General features: G+C 39.0%; 1 protein-coding gene across 1 annotated transcript in view; it reads left to right on the plus strand.

Moving 5' to 3' along the window:
* The first annotated feature begins 3168 nt into the window (after window positions 1-3168).
* Window positions 3169-20729, plus strand: part of sf3b1.S (splicing factor 3b subunit 1 S homeolog) — a 30472-nt gene continuing 12911 nt past the window's right edge. Inside the window, 11 exon segments of the mRNA NM_001090681.1 lie at window positions 3169-3283; window positions 8001-8167; window positions 9220-9318; window positions 9911-10025; window positions 12051-12130; window positions 13065-13247; window positions 16699-16939; window positions 17500-17712; window positions 18273-18394; window positions 18498-18695; window positions 20410-20511. Of these exon segments, the coding sequence (NP_001084150.1) occupies window positions 3256-3283; window positions 8001-8167; window positions 9220-9318; window positions 9911-10025; window positions 12051-12130; window positions 13065-13247; window positions 16699-16939; window positions 17500-17712; window positions 18273-18394; window positions 18498-18695; window positions 20410-20511 (1548 nt within the window). The 5' untranslated portion in view covers window positions 3169-3255.

Consider the following 20729-nt stretch of genomic DNA (forward strand, 5'->3'; position numbering starts at 1 on the left):
TTATAATCTCCTCTTCACTGCTCCCATCACCCTCTCTCAATCTAAACACACTGTCTTGTATTGTTAAATCTCTTATCCCCTCTTAACCCATCTAACAATAAAATGCTTGCACTGTCAAATCGAGGTCACACCTTGTCTCACTTTCATTATTACTGTTACTTGCCGCTGGGGACATCTCCCCAAACCCCGGTCCCACTCACACATTCCTCCCCTCACCTATTCCGACTCTCAGGCATTTGACAATATTTCCAGTCTCTAAAACTTCACTCACTTCTAATCCTACAAACCTTATTCACATAAAGCCAGCACCCTATTTGCCTTTCTCATGAGCTCTCTGGAATGCACGGTCAATCTGCAATAAATTCACAGCAGTCCATGATCTCTTTATATCCAAATCCCTTCACCTTCTGGCTATCACTGAAACATGGCTCTCTCCCACAGACACTGCTTCACTGCTGCCCTCTGCTATGGAGGCTTCTCACTTAGTCCCACCCCTAGATCAGATGGGTGTCATGGCGGTGGAGTAGGATTTCTTCTCTCCCCCAAATGTAGGTTTCAAAATCTAACCACACCAACTTCTCTCTCCTTCACTGCTTTTGAAGTCCACAGCATACGTTTGTTCTCTCCAATCTCTCTGCGTGTTGCTGTCATATATCGCCCCCCTGGTCCCTACTCTACTTTCTTGGATCACTTTGCTGCTTGGCTTCCATACTTTCTCTCCAGCGAGACACCTGCTCTCCTTTTAGGTGACTTCAACATCCCCATTGACAACTTCTCCTGCCACCTCTAAACTCCTCTCTCTCTAACAACTTCATTTGGTCTCTCTCAGTGGACCGACTCACCTACCCACATCGAGGGTCATGCTCTTGATTTTATATTCTGCCACTCGTGCCGCCCATCCAACCTTACTAACTCTCCTTACCCCCTATCTTACCATCACCTACTCTCCTTTCAGATAATACTTTCATCTCTCTCTACGCACACATACAGAAACCTTAACGCCTTTGATCCGTAACAATCAACGGTATCAGCACATCCCATCTCTCATATTAACAATCTTTCCTCTCCCAATATGGCAGCTTCTCTCTACAACGATGCCCTTTCAACAGCTCTTGACTCCCTTGTACTTTCTACCACCTGTCACAGCCGACCAGCTAAACCCCAACCCTGGCACACTGGTGTAACTCGGTACCTCAGAAGATGTAGTAGATCAGCTGAGTGATGGTGGAGAAAGTCACGAACTGATCCTGACTTCATCCACTTCAAATTCATGCTCTCCTGCTACAATCAAGCTCTATCATTAGCTAAAGAACAATACTACGTGCAGTCCACTCACATCCACTTTGCACTCCTTCACCCCTGCAACACCAGATGAAGTTAGCAAACTTCTAGCCTGCTCAAAACCCACAACCTGTTCCCTTGACCCCATACCCTCTCGCCTCCTCTATCCAATCTCTGTTGGACTCTCTCCTGCACTTACCCACCTATTTAATCTTTCATTCTCTACTGGTACTTTTCCATCCTTATACAAACAAGCACTTATCACTCCTATCCTCAAAAAACCTTCCCTTGATCCCAGCTCTCCCGCTTACTATCGTCTGGTTTCCCTTCTTCCATTTGCATCCAAATTACTAGAAAGGCTTGTTTACAAACGCCTGATGCAGCATCTCACTCACAACTCCCTTCTCAACCCCCTGCAATCTGGCTTCTGCCCATCACACTCAACTGAAACTGCAGTCACCAAAGTAACCAATGATCTTCTACTGGCAAAATCTAAATCAAAATCACTATTCCATTCTCATCCTTCTAGATCTCTCTGCAGCCTTTGACACAGTTGACCACACACTCCTCCTAGACATTCTATATTCAGCTGGCATTCGTGACACTGCTCTTTCATGGTTTACATCTTATCTGTCTCACCATTCCTTTAAAGTTGCCTTCTCTAACACTACCTCTACTACATTCCCTCTCTCTGTCGGAGTTCCTCAAGGCTCTGTTCTTGGCCCCCTGCTGTTCTCACTCTATACAACTTCGCTAGGAAAACTTATTCAGTCATTTGGACTTCAGTATCACCTTTATGCTGATGACACCCAACTCTACTTGTCTACTCCTGATCTTTCTTATTCTGTCCTTTACCAAGTTATAGACTGTCTCTCTGCTGTCTCCTCCTGGATGTCACAGCGCCACCTGAAACTGAACCTTTCAAAAACAGAACTCATTATATTTTCCTCCTGTCCCTCAGATATCACTCACAGTTAACAACACCACCTTTCATTCCACCACACAGGCACGCTGCCTAGGAGTCATCTTAGACTCTCATCTGTCTTTTTCACCACACATTCAAACACTTGCAAAATCTTGTCGTATTCAACTGCGCAACATTGCCCAAATACGACCATATATCAGTTCAGAATCAACTAAAACACTGATTCAGTCGCTCATCGCCTTGATTACTGCAACTTACTCCTCACAGGTATTCCAACAAGTCACATTATAATAATAATAAAAAAATAGCCCCTTTATTGAAGCTCCCTATAGATATTCTCTGGTCCCTGTCTGTGCTTCAAATGAAGGGTGGGCGTGTCTGAACGGTCCCTGCCAGAAGTACAGTAGGAGGGGGACAGCCAATCACAGCCCTTCAGGCACAAAAGCGCAGACAGGCTTCAGTTCCCTATCAGGTCCTGCTAGCTGCTGATTGGTTCCTGTCCTACAGTGCAGCTTGGGAATTCAGGGAGCAGGAAGTGAAAGGAAAAAGGGAGGGCTTATGAGGGTTTTTGCAGAAATATTCAGCCTGAAACTACTTTTTAAAAGCACAATTCTTCTATATCTAAATGAGTATAATGCACTAGTACACTTATTTTTTTTACACAAAATGTCTCCTTTAAGCTTAGCCTAAATACCTGCTGGAAAATTGCTTGTATTGAAAGCAAATCAGCTAAGAGCATCACTAACGCAGAAGCTGAAGGGGGGAGTAAAGTGTTCAAAGCACTACGACACACTACTGCAAAAACACAGCATTCCAATGTTAGTATCACGTCACTTGTGGAACCGAATAACTGTTGAAATCCCTACGCGTCACAAACCGCACTCCCACCGAGCAGGACCTTCCTCCCGGAAACAGAGCACAAAGACGTTCTATGACGCCATCCATAGAGACCGCCTATTAGTTTACGTATCCACAGAGCATGCGCCTGCCGAGGTGCTGTTAGCGGAAGCTTCGGTGGCGTGTTGTGTCTTCTTACGTTTTCTTACAAAATGGCGAAAGTTGCGAAAACACACGAAGGTAAGAATAGCTTATTGGCATTTCCGTGAAGGGGAGGCATTTGTGGTCGGAACTAGGAAAGCATTTTTGTGTACGATCCGTTAGGCAGCTGTAAACTTTAGGGAAAGGTGAGAAGGCCTCAGCGGCGGCTCTCAGTGCTGTGTATACGGGATAGCCACGCTGTGCAATTCTTTCCTTAATAATAATAATAACGTTACTACTACATAACAACAAACAGACTTCTGCTTACCTGCCGCCCTTTTATACAACGATGAATTCCTTTTTTGTTTTAATGGGCCTGACCGAGGGCTCAAAGATGGTCGTTTACTTGGGATTGTTTTTTGGAGGCAACACGTTTGTTGTTGCTTGTGTAGGAAATGTGCGAGGACATTCAGCGGATTTGATTGTCCATTTGATCCCCAGATCAGCGGGCGCTGGTGGCTCACACTATTGCTTATGGCAGCCATTGTTTACAAGCAGGAGTCTGACCCACGGAGTTGAGGTGTTCTTGGGGATCATTTTATTGTTTATTGAGCTGGAGATGCTTTATATCAGTAATCTCCCAACCAGTGGCTCCTGAGCAACATGTTCCTTAACAACCCCTTGGATGTTGCTCCCAGAGGCCAATGTGCTGCTAAGGCTACACTCTGATGCTTTTTCAGGGTGGCAGGAAAAAAACCCACTGAATTTCCAAACATTGATAACTATGGTATTCCCCTGCTCCCCAGGGTGCACTCTTGTGTCAGGGAAAAATAACAGTTGCAAGTATAACCTGTATACAGTTACCCATGTGGCAAAAGTCATTACTGGGAACCTGTCTAATGGAAAATGCCCAGGCACTAAAAAAAAAAAAAATATATATATACACTCCATGTTGCCAGCACTCTCAACAAAAAGGTTTACATGCCTGGGTGCAGTGTCCCAAGTATTTATCCAAACCAAAATGCAATAAGGTCCGCACTCTCAGGACTTCTTAAAAGGAAAAAATGATTTATTGTAGAAAAAAGTCAGTCTGTAACTTATACAATAAATCATTTTTTCCTTTTAAGAAGTCCTGAGAGTGCGGACCTTATTGCATTTTGTCTCTCTCTCTCTCTCTCTCTCTCTCTCTCTCTCTCTCTCTCTCTCTCTCTCTCTCTCTCTCTCTCTCTCTCTCTCTCCTTCCTTTTCTCCCAGTGTTTAATTAGAAAATATACAGTTTATTTCTTGCAAGCAAAGCAGCGTTTGAATTGGTCAACTTCTGCTTGATCCAATAAGCAAAGTTAAACCAGCAATCCACTGTGAAGCCTCTTTAAAATGTGTTTTTAGAAAGAAAAAAAAACACAACAGGCTATAGCTGGTGGAATGGAGGGGTTTGTTTATACAGAAGGCTGCTTAGTGGACTGCTGATTTATTTGACTTTGCTCTTTTGGACACCACAAAGTAAAATGTGACTAGTCTTCTTTTCAAATTGTGTTCTATATAGTGCAATAAATGACAATAAATGGTTAAGCACTGCTAAAGGTGCAATATCAGTCCCTTAAAGGAAGCATTTTTTGTGTTCTACTATTCAGCTGGCTAGCAAATGTCATTTCAAACCCTTTTCTTTGTTTTGTCACCCTCTGATAGCACAATTTCCACCATGGGTAACAAAATGACCTGTGTGACATTGCCGTAAAAATGAAATGTAGCTTGCAGTGATTGCGCAGTAGTGTTTCACCACATCGTCTCTGGTCCTAGGCCTACACTGCAAGCTGATGTGTAAAGGTGGCCATACACAGGCCGATAAAAGCTGCCGACAGACCGTGTCGGCAGCTTATTGGCCCGTGTATGGGGCCCCCGACGGGCTTCACCGATCGAGACCTGGCCGAAAGTCAGCCAGATCTCGATCGGATGGGACGAAAAATCCTGTCGGATCGCAGCCGCATCTATTCGTTGATGCGGTCCCGCGATCAGACCGCCCATTACTATTCCTTAGGATCTCATTGTTGGGCCCTAGGGCCAACGATCAGATCAACCCGACATTGCCCACCTCAAGGTGGGCATATCTGGGAGAGATCCGCTCATTTGGCGACATCGCCAAAGGAGCGTATCTCTCAGTGTATGGCCACCTTAACACGGTGCAGGCATACCTGTTATATAGGGCAAGAAAAGTGTGTGTTTACACAACAGATATTTCGATGTGCTATTGTGGAATACAATTGCTTTTACTTATCAAGATAAAGGTCACATAGGACTATAAAATGAGAACCTTTCTTAAATAAAATAGTACATTTTGTTGTCAATAATGTGTTTTTTTTGGGGGGGTTTTCTTCAGTATAAACAATCCCTACCTGGCCAGCTTTTAGTCTTAAAGGGGTGGTTCACCTTCAAACACAAGTGTTAAGTTTTTATTTTTCACCCTCTAAGCCAGGTCTGGAAAAGGGGTCGGGGTTGCCGACTCTTTAACTGTTCTAAATTGAAACATTTAGTTGATACATTTGTTATCTTTGTCCCTGCTTAGCAGAATCCTTGAGTTTCTATTAAAGACAGCTGTTAGAATTGATATAATAGTTGCTAATACTCAGATGCTGAGAAATGTCAACTAATTGTATCCGCAAATTGTAACAATTCTAAATTGATACATTTAGTTCATATATTTGTTATCTTTGTCCCTACTGGGTAGAATCCCCATTAAAAGGGAACTCCACACAAATATAATTTAAGCTTTTTGAAAAGTAAACATAATTTCAAGCAACTTTGCAATATACATCAATAAAAAAAATATGCAGACTTTTCATGATTTTTATTGGTTTGGAATAGTTCCCTAAGTCTAGCCCCCTGCTCTCCTGCTTATGTCTGACTACTTTGCTGAGCTGGCTGACTATGGTTACTTTGTATCTGCAGCCCTCCTTCCTCAGCCTGCATCCCCACAATTTCCTGCACACGTAATTTCAATAAGGAAAGGAACATCACAGTGCAAAGCATTGTGGGTTATGTAGTTCCTGCATGTTGTCTGTAATCTTTGGAGAAGTTGTTACAATTTGTAACATCAGTGTTTAGTCCCTCCTTCTCTGCCAGGATTTCAATGTCAGAGTTGCTGGCAAGGGACATTGTAATGTATTACCATCATTCATAAACAGTTCACCGAATATACTAATTCCTACCAGGTACTTCACATGCCAAATTTGAATGGGGTACCTCCAGATTATTAAGTGAGTTTGATCAGAGTAATGACACTTCACACTTCATTTCACTTTATCCAGGAGTCCAGATGGTAGGGTTCCATCCAATGCCTTTCTGTACATTTCTTGGCATATAACAGTAAAGCATGAAGCCATAGTCTTGCATGGGGAGTGATCACGAAGTCATCCACTATTTGCAGGAGGCACACAGTGAAAATACAGATGTGGGATCCATTATCCAGAAACCAGTTATCCAGAAAGCTTAGAATTATAGAAAGGCCATTTTTTTTTTTTTTTTAAAGTTCCTTTTTCTCTGTTATAATAAGAGTACCTTGTACTTGATCCAAACTAAGATATAATTAATCCTTATTGGTAGCAAAACCAACCAATTGGTTTTATTTAATGTTTACATGATTTTCTAGCAGACTTAAGGTATGAAGAGCCAAATTATTGAAAGACCCATTATCTGGAAAACCCCAGGTCCCAAGCATTCTGGATACCTTTACTTGTGAGGTGAAGCATGGAAGCCATGCAGAGCATTACTTGGGACCAAAAGGTCCTTCTCACATGCCAAGCCCATATCAGATAATGGAAAGTGGCAGTGGGAGCCCACATCTGGCACAGGTATAGTCAGTTCTTTTCCCCATTGCCTTGATTTGGTGAAATACTTTACATTGGATCAGCTTATTCCTACATGGCAATTGAGCAGCTATACATATTCTTGTTGCTTTGTGCTAAAAGTCGAGAGTGAGATTGGGAATCTCAGATTGCCAGCATACCTGTGCAGTGAAAATTGGTCACCTCTCTGGGTTGTTGATATGATGGTAGGAGGAAGGTTTCCTTTAGCTGACTGTTAAGAGTGGGGAAGGTTCCTTAAAGGGGAAGGAAACCTTGTCGGCGCAAACCCCCCTCCCCCCTGGCCTACCCGTCCCGCTGGGCAAATGCCCCTAACTTGTTACTTACCCTTCTGCGCAGGTCCAGTCCAGTGAGTTCACAGACGACATCTTCTTCCACGCAGCCTAGGGATGCTCTCTTTAGAATCTGTATCATAAAAATATCAATTTGCTCTATTGTTTGTCAGCAATTTATAAAAGGGAAAATCACACTTTAAAAAATTGTTGGTGATTCCGTAAATGAAACATTTTTTCATATCATAGCATTAGATCTGCATGCTATTTATAACCTTTCCGTTAGAGCGTTTGATGCTTTAACGCTACCTATATGATGCCCCCCAACATGACCTATAGGAAACTCTTAATGTACATTGTTATTTTGAAGAGTATTTTGTTCAGTATCTTTTTTTTTTTTTTTTTTTTTACATTCTCCCATCCAAACCCCATCTAGATTTGTCCTGAGCTGCATTCTCCAGAAATCCTTTTCTTGAATACCTATCCTAATATACATCTAACATTATTATTGAGCTCTTTGCGAGCTTCATGCGTGTTCTAGCCTTACAGTTTTTATTTGTTACTTTAGCTCAAGTCATACACTTCTCTGTGGTTTCTAGTTACGGTCAGATGGTCAGGGCTTAATACACTATTTTTGTCAGTAATGTACTATTAAATAATGTAATGTTTTTGCTTTTCTCCAATCAGATATTGAAGCACAAATACGTGAAATTCAAGGGAAGAAGGCAGCCCTCGATGAGGAAGAAGGAGTTGGACTTGATTCTACTGGATATTTTGATCAAGAAATTTATGGTGGAAGTGATAGCAGATTTACTGGATATGTCACATCTATCGCAGCAAATGAACAAGAAGATGTGAGTTTGAATAAATGTTTGTTCAATGAAATTCGGCTAGTTTTTGTTGTTCTGAGTAGTTTGGCAAGTGATGCCAAGGAACCTTTGCAAACTACAGGGAGAATGAGTGGAATCCCTGGGAAGGGCAGTTCATAGAGAGTTTTAATTAGTGAGACACTGTAGAATTGTGAATGGAAGTATATTTGAGATTTGAGTTTATACACTTTTAATTTAGATTCCTTTCAAAAAGGAAGTGGAAATTTCTATTTATTAAAGGAGATAGAAAGCCTGTTTTATTTGGGTTCTGCAATAGAGCAAAACATGGTCTTAACAAGTAAAAAATTAAAAGGCTACTGGTATTCATATTCTTAGTGCGAAGGAACTGGTCCCACTACTGCTAATTTTTATTTTCTGTTATTCGTGACAGTTGAAGGTTTATTGGCCTTTCACATGATCAGGCAGAATTTAGGTTTTGCTTAAGTCAACAGTTGATACATCTAAGTCAAAAGACAAGTAAGGTGCAATTTAGTGAGGTGTTCTGAGGGGGCAAACAGATCACCCTCTTAGAATGTAATCCCTAACCTTGGACCCTGGGATGGTGCTTTTGTATGCTAAAATGTAAAATCTGCTTTAGGTCAGCATGATCTAACTTCCAGTTTAGAAGTGTGGCTAAGAGGAGATTTGGAGTGTCTTATCTTGGATTTTGCCCTTTCACCGTTTTTTTTTTTTTTTTTTAGCCAAAGCATTGAATGTAATAAACATTATGCATGTTAGAGCAGGGTACAGTGGATTTTTTTACATAATTTTTAGTGTCCCTGTTCCTTTAAGTTGCTACTTCTTGTAGATTGTCCACTTACCATGTTTAAGATACAGTATGTCTTCGCTTCTCAATGTGTTCTTATTGTGTAAATTGCTTTCTCATTCACCACTTCACAATCCCAGGGGAGGCTGACTGCATGTTTAATTGTCATTTGTATTAATTTTGAATATTATTAATGTTGTGATTTCTAAGAGAATATAAATGGAACATGGTTGATTACTAACATGGGTATTTATGATGATGTGTTTTACAGGACGATGATGATGTTTCTTCAGCAACTTTTGAACAGAAGAAACCAGGTTATCACGCTCCAGTTGCATTATTAAATGATATCCCTCAGTCCACTGAACAGGTAAATGGCAACTGTGGTATTCAGAAATAGTATCTAGATCATTGTCCGTTGGCTGAAAAAGTATTAAGCAAGGAAGCAAAGAAAATGTAAATTGAGGTATTTCTCTGTAACTTTGTGTAATCACACATTGCATTGTGTGGTACTGCACATTGGTGTATATTGCCCCTTTGTTTGAAATTGAGTTCAGTTTATTATACGATGCCACATTAATTAAGGTAAACATTGGCATGTTTCTAATCCTAAAATGTTTAGGGGATATCTTCTTGAAGGTATGTGACACAAGACCTGATCTTTTTTGGACAGCTTATTTGTAACTCTTACTCTCACTTCCATACATGTATGTTCATATATATATTTAACTAATCAGTTGTTAATGAATTGGGGATTATAATGCACACTCTTTCAGGCTGTGGGTGTGTCTATCATTGTTCTATTCTGTAGTTATCACATTGCTGCTACAAAATGTGTAGGTCTTGATTTATAGCACTGTATAATTCTAAAACTCCTTTTTATACCAAATTCTATTAAATTCATTAGAATTAAGAAAATGCAATTGAGGTTTTTTTTTTTTTTTTTTTTCCTCCCTTTTCAGTATGATCCGTTTGCAGAACACAGACCGCAGAAGATTGCAAACCGTGAAGATGAGTATAAACAGCAGAGAAGAAAGATGATTATTTCTCCTGAAAGGCTTGATCCTTTTGCAGATGGTAACTAACGTTACATCACATATTTTTCTTCAAATTTGGTCTCTGGAATTGCTTAAGCTGGCAGTACATAGGACATGGGCTCATTTTGCAAGGTTGCAGAATTTGAGCTGATCTTTGCCCAGTCTAGCTGCACTACTTGTGGGAAAACAGTGCTGAATTTATGCCTAAGCACACCCACCGTTACCCTTACTCAAAACACTTATTTAAATAGCACTACAAATGTTTATAGTGCCTTAAAAGTCACACAAACAAATGGGGGTGCATTTAATAATGTGGCGGTGTCATCCATCAAGTGTCCAATCCTCCATGATTTAGGTTAGTGCCACAATGTGCTGTTTCTTTTTCTTTGTGCAGACTATGAAATGGCCTTCCACTCGCATCCATGCTCTGTTGTCTGCACCCAAAGGCACTGCATTGACCAGAGTGCAGACACACACTGCTTGAAATCCATTGCCGTGTGTCTGCCCAGGCTGATGCAGTGCTTTCTGGACGCAGACACAGGAGAAAGATCAAAGTAGCGCATGTATAGTCAACTGTTGTTGAATTTCATATTTAACAGTGGTGTAGCCAGGTAGTCTCCTCTGCCTCTTACAGATTGTCTTTATAATATTTGAGCAGTATCTGCATCATACAAAACATATTATATATATATATATATATATATATATATATATATATATATATATATATATATATATATATATATATATATATATATATATATATATATAGCATCCAAATGGAGCTGTAAACAATAAAATGTAAAAAATGTTATAAGGATCAAACACAGGAATCCGTAAAACATCAGATTGAAAGATAAATACCCAACAGTAGTAAAGGGCAATCCTTAAACAAGTGAGCACTGAATATATCAACGTGGCTATAACAAATGCTGCAAAAAAATGCCCCATAGAATTGAAGTCTTGCCACAAATGTGGTTTTATGTTGAGCCCATCTGTTGAGCAACTTGTCATAAATAGCCTCTCTGATATACGGCATCAACCGCTTTCAGCATTCACAAGCTCTGCATGCAGCACTGCCCATTTAAATTTCTTGTTCAAAGATGGCCATGTATTTCATCTAAAAACTTGTCCACTATGCATCTGCGATAATTAATTAGTACTTGGCAATAAATCAATTTAGCCTCAATTCTTTAAAATAAGTTATGCCTTTAAGAAAGTTTGAGCTCCTGTAAAGTTATCCAATTAGAGAGGCACACATACATATTTCACCCTATGTATATTTTTAAATAGAAGGAATACATTAAACGTATGTTTCTAAAGTCCAGCAAGTAACACAAACATTCTTTTAGGAAATTAACTGATGTTCTACTCTTACTCAATGCAAAAGGGACCAGAGTATGGTTGTCGTGTTTGCAGTGCTAGAGATGTTTTACCCCACCCCCTTTTTTTTATAGCCCTTCTGTGTTCTGCTATCTTAATAGACTTTCTTATCATTTTGCCTATATGTAAGCTTATGTCTAAACGGCTTGCCTGGAGACAATTTTTACCTATTTAAAGATATTTCATTGCACTGTATCTTATTGTATACATCACTATGGGAACAACTTAATCTACCTTCTTTTTAGCCTTAATCATAAACAGTTTGCCCCTACTATTTTTACTAACTTTCTTATTTACTCTATGAAAGGAACAGTAACCGCAAAAAACTAGTGTTTTTTTTTAAAGTAATTAAAATATAGTGTACTGTTGCCAGGTAACACTTGCTTCAGAAACACTGCTATAGAATATATAAATAAACTGCTATGTATCAATGGGGGTTAGCCATTTAGTCTGACAAGAGAAAAGGCACAGGTTACATAGCAGATAACATTAAATAGGTAGTTCAGCTTTATGTTAACTTTTAGTATGTTGAAAAATGGCAAATTCTTAGCAACTTCCCGATTGGTCTTTATTTTAGCTGAGCTGTTGAACAAAAATACATTTAAAAACCTCAAAAATTAAGAAATGAAGACCAGTTGCAAATTGTCTCAAAATATCACTATTGCCTTATTCCTTTTTTCAGGTGGAAAAACACCAGATCCTAAATTAAATGCAAGAACCTTCAAAGATGTTATGCAAGAACAATATTTAACAAAGGAAGAGGTAATAATCTTTTTGCTTATATTAAAAAAGGTTTAATTAATTTAACGGTTATGGAAACACCAATTCCCTGGAGGGGTGCTAATATCTTTGTCTGGCTCTTCTTTTTGTTAAGAAATGCCCTGGCTTGGGAAACTTTGTTACAGTTCCACCAACTGACCATGCTTCCAGTCATGCCATGTGTAGACTTTTTAGAAATATTGTTTGAATTAGCTTTTCTTGCCCTTTAATGAATTTAGCAACAGTGACCCTTGAAGCAGAGCAAACACTAAATTACTATTTTTTGTTTTACTTTTGCATTTCTGCTATCCCTTTCTCTCCAGCACTCTTTCAGTTTGACAACTTTTTTTTTTCTACACTTTTTTTGTTTGCATTCTTGTTTGCTCTTCTGTTTTACAAGTGCTCTTAGTTTCCCTTTTGAAAACTGCAGGCATAATTTCTAGGCCCAATACACCTAACGTGTAACGTCAATCGCCCTAATTCCCGGCCAATGAGTTTGCTTTATTGCTTTACCTTTTATATATGTAATTTTTAAACAGATGCTTAGTGATGGCTTATGAACAGGCAGGTGGCTGAATAAAGTAGCAAAGAAAATCTTTTAATGCTATTGGTTTTTTTTGTTTTTTTTTTTAAAGGAACTGTAACATCAAAAAATTTGTTTATCAAAGTAATTAACAATATAATGTTTTGTCAGGGTCAGGACACTCTGGGCGTTTTGGGGAGATTTGGTCGCCTGGCGACTAATCGCCTCTTTCTTGTGGCAACCAATCTCCCCAAATGCCTTCCCTCACTCTGCGCCGGCTAGTCCCCTCTAGCTTATATTTACACTGTAACTGGATACTCTGAGCAGGTATTAAAAAAAAAAAAAACACAAGTACACAAATGCTTGACAGTAATAATTTGCAATTTAATTAAAAGATATTATTCTTTTGCACAGCGTGAAATACGACAACAAATAGCAGAAAAGGCTAAATCTGGAGATCTTAAAGTGGTTAATGGATCATCTGCATCGTCTGCAGCACAGCCACCTTCTAAACGCAAACGTAGATGGGATCAGACAGGGGATCAAACGCCTGGTTCTACTCCAAAGAAACTATCGAGTTGGGATCAAGCGGAGGTCGTTGTACTTTATTCTTTCTATTTTCCTATAGAACATAAATCTAAATTTCTTTATTGCTTTTTTTTCTCTCTTGTCCTTGCTGCACTAAAGCAGGAGAGTGAAAGAGACTAAAATCAAGAGTGGCACCTTTAGTTGTTGGATTTCAAGCGGGCAGTTCTTCTTAAAAGGTCTAGTATAGTCTGCTGAACATGACTTCAGTGAATAGTGCTTGTGCTGAATATACTTTTGCCTATTGTGTTAATCACAACAGGCAAAAAAATTAAATATATATTTTATTTATTGCTCTGAAAAGGAAACTGAAGCAACTCCATGTTTCGTTCTTGTGAGGTAAATTACCAGTGTACAGCCCTCCTCCCTTCACCCCATGTTTTGACTGTTTTATTAGCAGAAGTACATTATGCTGGGGGATTAACTGTGAACTGATAATTGAACTATCTACCTCCTAAGGATCATACCTGGAGTAACTTCATTCTCCCTGTTTAGCTTGTGAAATAATAAGCCTTGATTTTTGTTGATTTTAAGTAATGGGTAAATGGAAAGTTTTGCACAAGCCCTACTCATTGTAGTCATGTTAAAAAGTGGTATACTGCCCCTTAATTTAAAGTCCAATATTTAATTACATTTTAGTAGGATGTACATAGTGATATTCTGAGACAATTTGCCAGTGGATTTTCAATTTCTTTTTTTCCAGGGGAGGTTTAGCTTTTTGTAAAGCAACTTTCCAGTTTGGAATTTCAGCTCCCATCTGTTTTTAGGGTAAGGCCAGACGAGGAGATTCGGGGAGATTTTGTCGCCTGGCGACTTATCGCCACGTCTTTTGCGCGACTATCTCCCCGAACTGCCTCAGCGTTTTTTCCCCATAGGCTAGAATGAAAAGTCGCCTGCGCTAATGCACACGCGGCGATGTGTTTTCAATAGTCACCCAAAGTTGCCTCAGGAGTGATGAGTTACACATTCCCAACCAATGCAATCTTCTTTCATCTTGTTTAGTGGAGTGCACACAGATAATTTTGGCAACTGTCTGATGAATCGAGACGGAAAATTGTACAAAAGCATTGCCAAGAATACAAGTTCATCTCAAGGCCTTATTGCTCTTGTACAAAATTAAAAAACAAAATGACAAGATATGGATTAAGCCTGCATAACACATAGGGTGAAAAGGAAACATATATTGTCTCCATCTATCTAATGTTATGTAGGCCGAAGGGTGGTGTGCAAGTTACCACTAGGTTATATTTTTTGTTGTGGTAGTGTGGTTTGACAACAGTTGATGGAATGGAGTGTGTTGAGAAGCGGTCTATTAAATGGGTTTTTCACCTTCAAACACTTGTTCAGTTGGTTTCAGATTGCAGAAATAACTACTTTTTCCAATCACTTTATATTTGTGACTGTTTTTCTAATACTGTAAAGTATTTTTAGTGTAAAGTTACATTTTTCACTAAACCAGCTGAGACACTAGAGACATGAACATTAAACTTTAATTTTGGAAAAACTATAGTAAATGGAAAGCAATTGAAAAAAAGTAATTATTTCTAGTGACCAATCTTAAAAGAACTAAACTGAAGAAAGTGTTTGGAAGGTGAACAACCCCTTTAAGATTATCATTCATGCAGGTCTTTATATACAATATGTAGTAGAATTAGGTCTAAAGCAACTGGACTTTTCCTAAATTTTATTGAAACCATTTAATCAGTCGTCTGAGCAAATTAAGACCTGCCTCAATGATGATCATGATATTATTATGACTGGATCACAGGTATTCGCATTACTACCCCTTTCAGTGGTGAAATGTTTTCAGGTAAACAAACGGAAAAGTCCAGTTGTTTTAAACTTAATTTTACTAGATACTGTAATGGGTTGGGAATACTTCCCATCTTACTGTGTCTGCTGTAACAATGATATCAAGTAGTTTGAAACCCATAGCTCTGTTGCCAATCACTCAGGATGTGGACACTTGGAAAATACAAGAACTTACGATTTGGAGGTAAACTTTGCATTTGTTCATCATCCCCAGAAGGGACAGGCCCCAACTAACAAGACCAGGGAATGTAACTGCAATAGCAAATGCTTAGCATATAGTAGGAAGAAAGGTCACTTTGGGGTTAAAAGCACTTTCCACCAGATAATTGACAAGTTCCTGGTCGATGAATATTAAGACCTCTCCAAAAGAGGTTGCATGCAATAGCTGCAAAAGAAGCATAGAAGAAAAGTTTTGTAATGAATGAATTGGATTTCTTTTGATTACTGCATACTGTTCACCCCTCATTTGAGCTTTGTCTCTATTCCAATACTTACTGCAATTTCTGCCTTCTGTCACCTTCCATTACATCATTCGTAAGAATGTTGCCACCCTCACTGTCAGATTGTTCAGAAGGGGAGGGACAAAAATGTTTAATATGTTGTGGGGGGTCCTCGTCTCAAGGAAAACTTAATTCATTGGTGAATGTTGCCATGGATTGTGTCAGCAAACAAATTATGTTAAAGTATTGCAGTTGTGTGTTTTTCTTTATTGCTTATCTTTCTGCTCCCAACTGATGCCTGGTTGGTAGGATAAATTAATTGCAAGTCTTACAAACAAAAAATGTAAAATAAACATTAACAACATGATCCAATACAGATTTTGTTAGTGGAACCTATGGCAATTTCATGCAGAGGTTTGGAATAGTTCTGAACTTTACACAAACCATTATGGTAGTTTTGTAGCTATTCATGTCTCTGAAGCCTGAAAAACTGCTACTTTGAAATTTCTTCTTGAATGATCTCACTTTCCTCATTGACTTAGGGCAAGACTTTAGCCTTGGCACAGAAACGACAATCTAAATATTGCACCTGTGCATTTAAGTACAGAGCCACTGGCACAATAATGGCTTATGTTATCTTTGATTTATTATGTCTGTGCCGTGCATGCCCAGAAGGGTATAGTCAGCCATTTTCATGATGTCAAGATAACAAATATGGCAGCCACAAAAAACGATGTGAACACATTTTTTAGATAGAAGATAGGGTGATAACACAATGTACTTGTGTACAAGTTAGAGCATTGTTGTTTCTTGGTATTGCCTTGTCCGTTAAACTTATACTTAGCTTTTCCATAATCAAAGTCTGTCTTAGGAAAGCATTATCTAGGTCAAAAGATTTTTCTGCTTCGTGTGATGGATCATGGTGGGTAACAGCATAAAGGTGGTGGTGGCGGCTCCCAATAGTTGCGTCATAAACTGCTGCAAACCGTTGAATCGCATTTTAAACGTTTTTAATAGATTCCAATGCCCTTCACAATTTCAGCAAAGGTGTTTTACCATTTTACTTTATTTATATGTGTCAGACGGGTTACACAATCATTTTATTTATCTTATACATTAAGTTATTGTCTGGTGTCCTTATGCTTTGATATGATTGCTGAGGGGAACATTAGGAAAGATTGCTTACTGGTGTACTTTTTTCTTTTGGTAAGACTCCTGGACACACACCTTCTTCATTAAGATGGGATGAAACGCCAGGGCGTGCAAAAGGAAATGAAACTCCTGGAGCAACACCAGGTTCAAAAATTTGGGATCCTACACCTAGTCATACTCCAGCTGGAGTTGCTACACCTGGCAGAGGGGATACTCCGGGTCATGTAACACCAGGTCACAGTGGTGCAACATCGAGTGCAAGAAAAAATAGATGGGATGAGACTCCCAAAACAGAACGTGGTGAGTAAAGCAGTGCCAATTAAATTGGTCATCACAATCACCTGATTATTAAATGTATTCATGCGCTGCACTGTGTCAGACAAGAATGAAGAGCAGGCACTTAGCTGCAGTGATAATTATTTGCTCCTAGGAAGCAGGCAAAAGCATGCAATGAGGGGCTCTAGCAGGTTAGGACAGAAAAGTGATGCAAGCAAACAGTGGAAGGAATAGAAGAATTTGCTTGGCATAGGATAGACCTTGTGCCAAAACAGCTGCAAAGAAATTGCGTTATGGTGGCTTGGGCCCTTTTGCTGTCACTTAATGTGGGGAACTGGTTTTGGTGAGTCATTGGTCTTTCCAAAATCTGTTTATTGTGCTAATGTTAAATCAGGGTGTAGAAACAAACGATTCCAACAGAAAATACTTTGGGGAGGAGAGAAGGCAATATTAATGCTGTTCCATAGAACAGAGGTTTTAATCTGGGGGCATGTTGCTAGATGCGGCTTTCCAGGTGCATTATATATTAAAAAAAAAAAAAGTAAATGGTAAAACAATGGCTTTTTTTCGATTTATTTTTATAGATACTCCTGGTCATGGCAGTGGATGGGCCGAAACACCTCGCACAGATCGTGGAGGAGATTCTATTGGAGAAACTCCAACTCCTGGAGCCAGTAAAAGAAAATCCCGCTGGGATGAAACCCCTGCTAGTCAGATGGGTGGTAGTACTCCAGTTTTGACGCCAGGAAAAACTCCAATTGGCACTCCTGCTATGAACATGGCAACTCCGACACCAGGTAAGTAGGAGCGTATATTGTAAATTCTACTAGGCTTATTGGGCAGAAACCATTTACAAAGGATCTTTCACAATGCCTATTCTTTTCCACTGCTGCTAGACTTCATCTGTCTCATAGTACCACATTAGCTTTTCCACTATACAAATCCCTTCATTGGCTCCCAATTTTCTAGTATTCCATGGATCACCTTCTTATACATTGGCTCTGATCTCTAAATACACTTATGCAATCTGACTTCAGGACTTCTCTTTAGCTTCTGCCTGTCTGTGTAACTCCCTATGTGACTCTTTCCTTCCTTTTTTCAAACCTTCAAACTGTCCCTAAAGATCCATCTGTTTTGAGAAGCATATTCAATGCATATCGATTAATCATAAATTAACTTATAAAGAATATAAGAAATTAGGAATTGTTTTCATAATCCTTTGTTTCAAATCTTCCCTAACCCTTTAAATTCTTAGCTCATGTGGGCATTTTCCATAAATTGTTATGACTATTTTTCATAACAGCCCGGTATTAGTCATAAAAGCTATTTTCTTTTCCTTTTTGGTTGGGTGGGCTAGGACACATTATGAGCATGACACCAGAACAGCTTCAGGCTTGGAGATGGGAGCGAGAAATTGATGAAAGAAACCGTCCTTTGTCTGATGAAGAATTGGATGCTATGTTTCCAGAAGGTTATAAGGTAAGTAAAACAAATTTTATAATCTATTTTTATATATATATACTGTGAAGAAATTGCATGACCAAGTAATTAACCTTTTTTCTTTTTCCTGAAAAAATAAAAGGTCCTTCCTCCTCCTGCTGGATATGTACCGATTCGTACACCTGCCCGTAAATTAACTGCAACTCCAACACCATTGGGAGGTTTGACTGGGTTCCATATGCCAACAGAGGATAGATCCATGAAAAGTGTTAGTGACCAACCTTCTGGAAATCTTCCATTCCTGAAACCTGATGATATTCAGTACTTTGACAAATTATTGGTGAGTCTGTGCTGCTTTTTACTTTCCAGCAAAACTAAGAAACCTCATACTTTATCACCCTCCCTCACTTATCAAGATACTTTCCTAGTGAACTTTCTGGTTCTTGGAGATGGTTTCCTTGGCAACAATACTGCATACTGTTCTCCTTGCCCAATTTCTGATATATGGCTTTTCCCCAAGTGGTATGAAATAAATGCAGTGACAATAGCGCTTTTGAGCAGCTTTGTTATATTAAGTTGGGTTGAAAAAAAAAGACCAGTCCATGAAGTTCAACCCCTCCAAATGAACCCCAGTGCACATATATACGCATACTTATACTGCCCTATCTATACACTCATGTATATAAACTATATATACCAATATCTGTACTAATTGTACATTTTAGTATCACAATCCAAAGGGATTCTGTACTTCAGAAAACCAGTAGAGCATTGTATAGATGACCCAAGGGGGAGGACAGCTATGTACTCCTTTTGGCACTAGTATTGGAGTTAAACTGCACTACTATCCACCAATCATGAATACAGGGGAGGAATTCATAATACCTCTGAGAGCCCATCTCTCATTGCCAGGTTGCCACACTGTGCCTCAGATGTTAACTGGAAGACATGGTGCCCTCAACCCTTTCCCTGTGTGCAGTTGGATAAGGGGTTATAAAGGTAGGCTCCTGGCTGGTGAGTGAAATGCTGTAGGGATCCCCTTTACTCAATGTCTTGTGGCTGTGGATATTTATGTTGAAGGTTTCATGGACTTGCTTTGGGGGAATCATCCATTGACCCAATCTTCACCATCCCTAGCATGTTAATTTCATTCCCCCAGTACAACTTGTTTTTACCCTACATACTAGGGAAGTTCCATCAGGACCCCATATAATAAAATGTAGCCTTTTTGTATTCGCTCACACATGGCAAACCAATGCTGAATTTCCTCAAGTATAAAGGGATGGTAGTGTCATATTATGGCCTTGTTTTTTTACACTGAATGTCAGAAGTTTCACCAAATGTTGCATAATTTGATTCCCCAGTCAGGGTGTTAGTGCTTCTGTAGCTGCATTTTTGTGAATGCTAACCCATTTAAAGCAACAGAGGGTTATGTATCTACTATCATTTAAAGGGGCAGTTTACTAAACATGATTTAATTGAATGGGGCTTATGCTGAACATTAATTTTTTTTCCTGTATTAATTGTAAATATTTCTTGAGTTTAAAAGGAGGCAAATTGATCCTACTCCATGTTTGGTTCTTGCGAGTTAGACAATTTGATGACTAGTGGGCAGATAAGCAGAAATTGTTTTGGGGGTGGGGTATATTTGTGCACCTATCTTACCTACCTTGTTAGAACCAGACATAGAGTAACATTAGGTTTGCCTTAATGGCCTGTTTGCTCAGTAATTGCAAAAAAAAAAATCCATGTAGATTTGTCTATTAAACCTAAGCAAAAAGTACTTTCAGGGATGATTTTGAATGCCTGGTGCACTCTGCTACTGGAGTTGAGAAAATATTTGTGCTGTAGATGTATTATAATGAAACCCTAAACTTCCTAGTTATCTGAAACTGTAACATTTCAGTGATGTTTACTATGCAAACTGCCTCACATGGACTTATTTGTATACATAAAAGTTAAACATTGATCCTTCTGCTGTTCTAACTTACCTGTATAATAAGTGATCAGGTTTGCTTTTGATTACTTTATATTTTATACATTCTCTTTTTCAGGTTGATGTTGATGAATCTACACTAAGTCCAGAAGAACAGAAAGAAAGAAAAATAATGAAATTATTGTTAAAAATAAAAAATGGCACACCTCCAATGAGGAAGGTAAGTGTTACATTTTGCAAACAGTTGGGTATTTTTATATACGTTTGTTTTTTTTTTGTGTTTTTTCTTGCAAAATTGTAAAGGCTGATTTATCAAAGGGTGGGTCTTGATACTGTCCTCCTACCAGCTGAAATATGTGTGCAGGGTACACATAGAAGATTTTGGGCAATAAATGCTTTTTTTGGGCTGAAATCTACCCTATGTGCATAGTAAAATTC

Source organism: Xenopus laevis, chromosome 9_10S (assembly GCF_017654675.1).
Source record: "Xenopus laevis strain J_2021 chromosome 9_10S, Xenopus_laevis_v10.1, whole genome shotgun sequence".
Taxonomy (NCBI): domain Eukaryota; kingdom Metazoa; phylum Chordata; class Amphibia; order Anura; family Pipidae; genus Xenopus; species Xenopus laevis.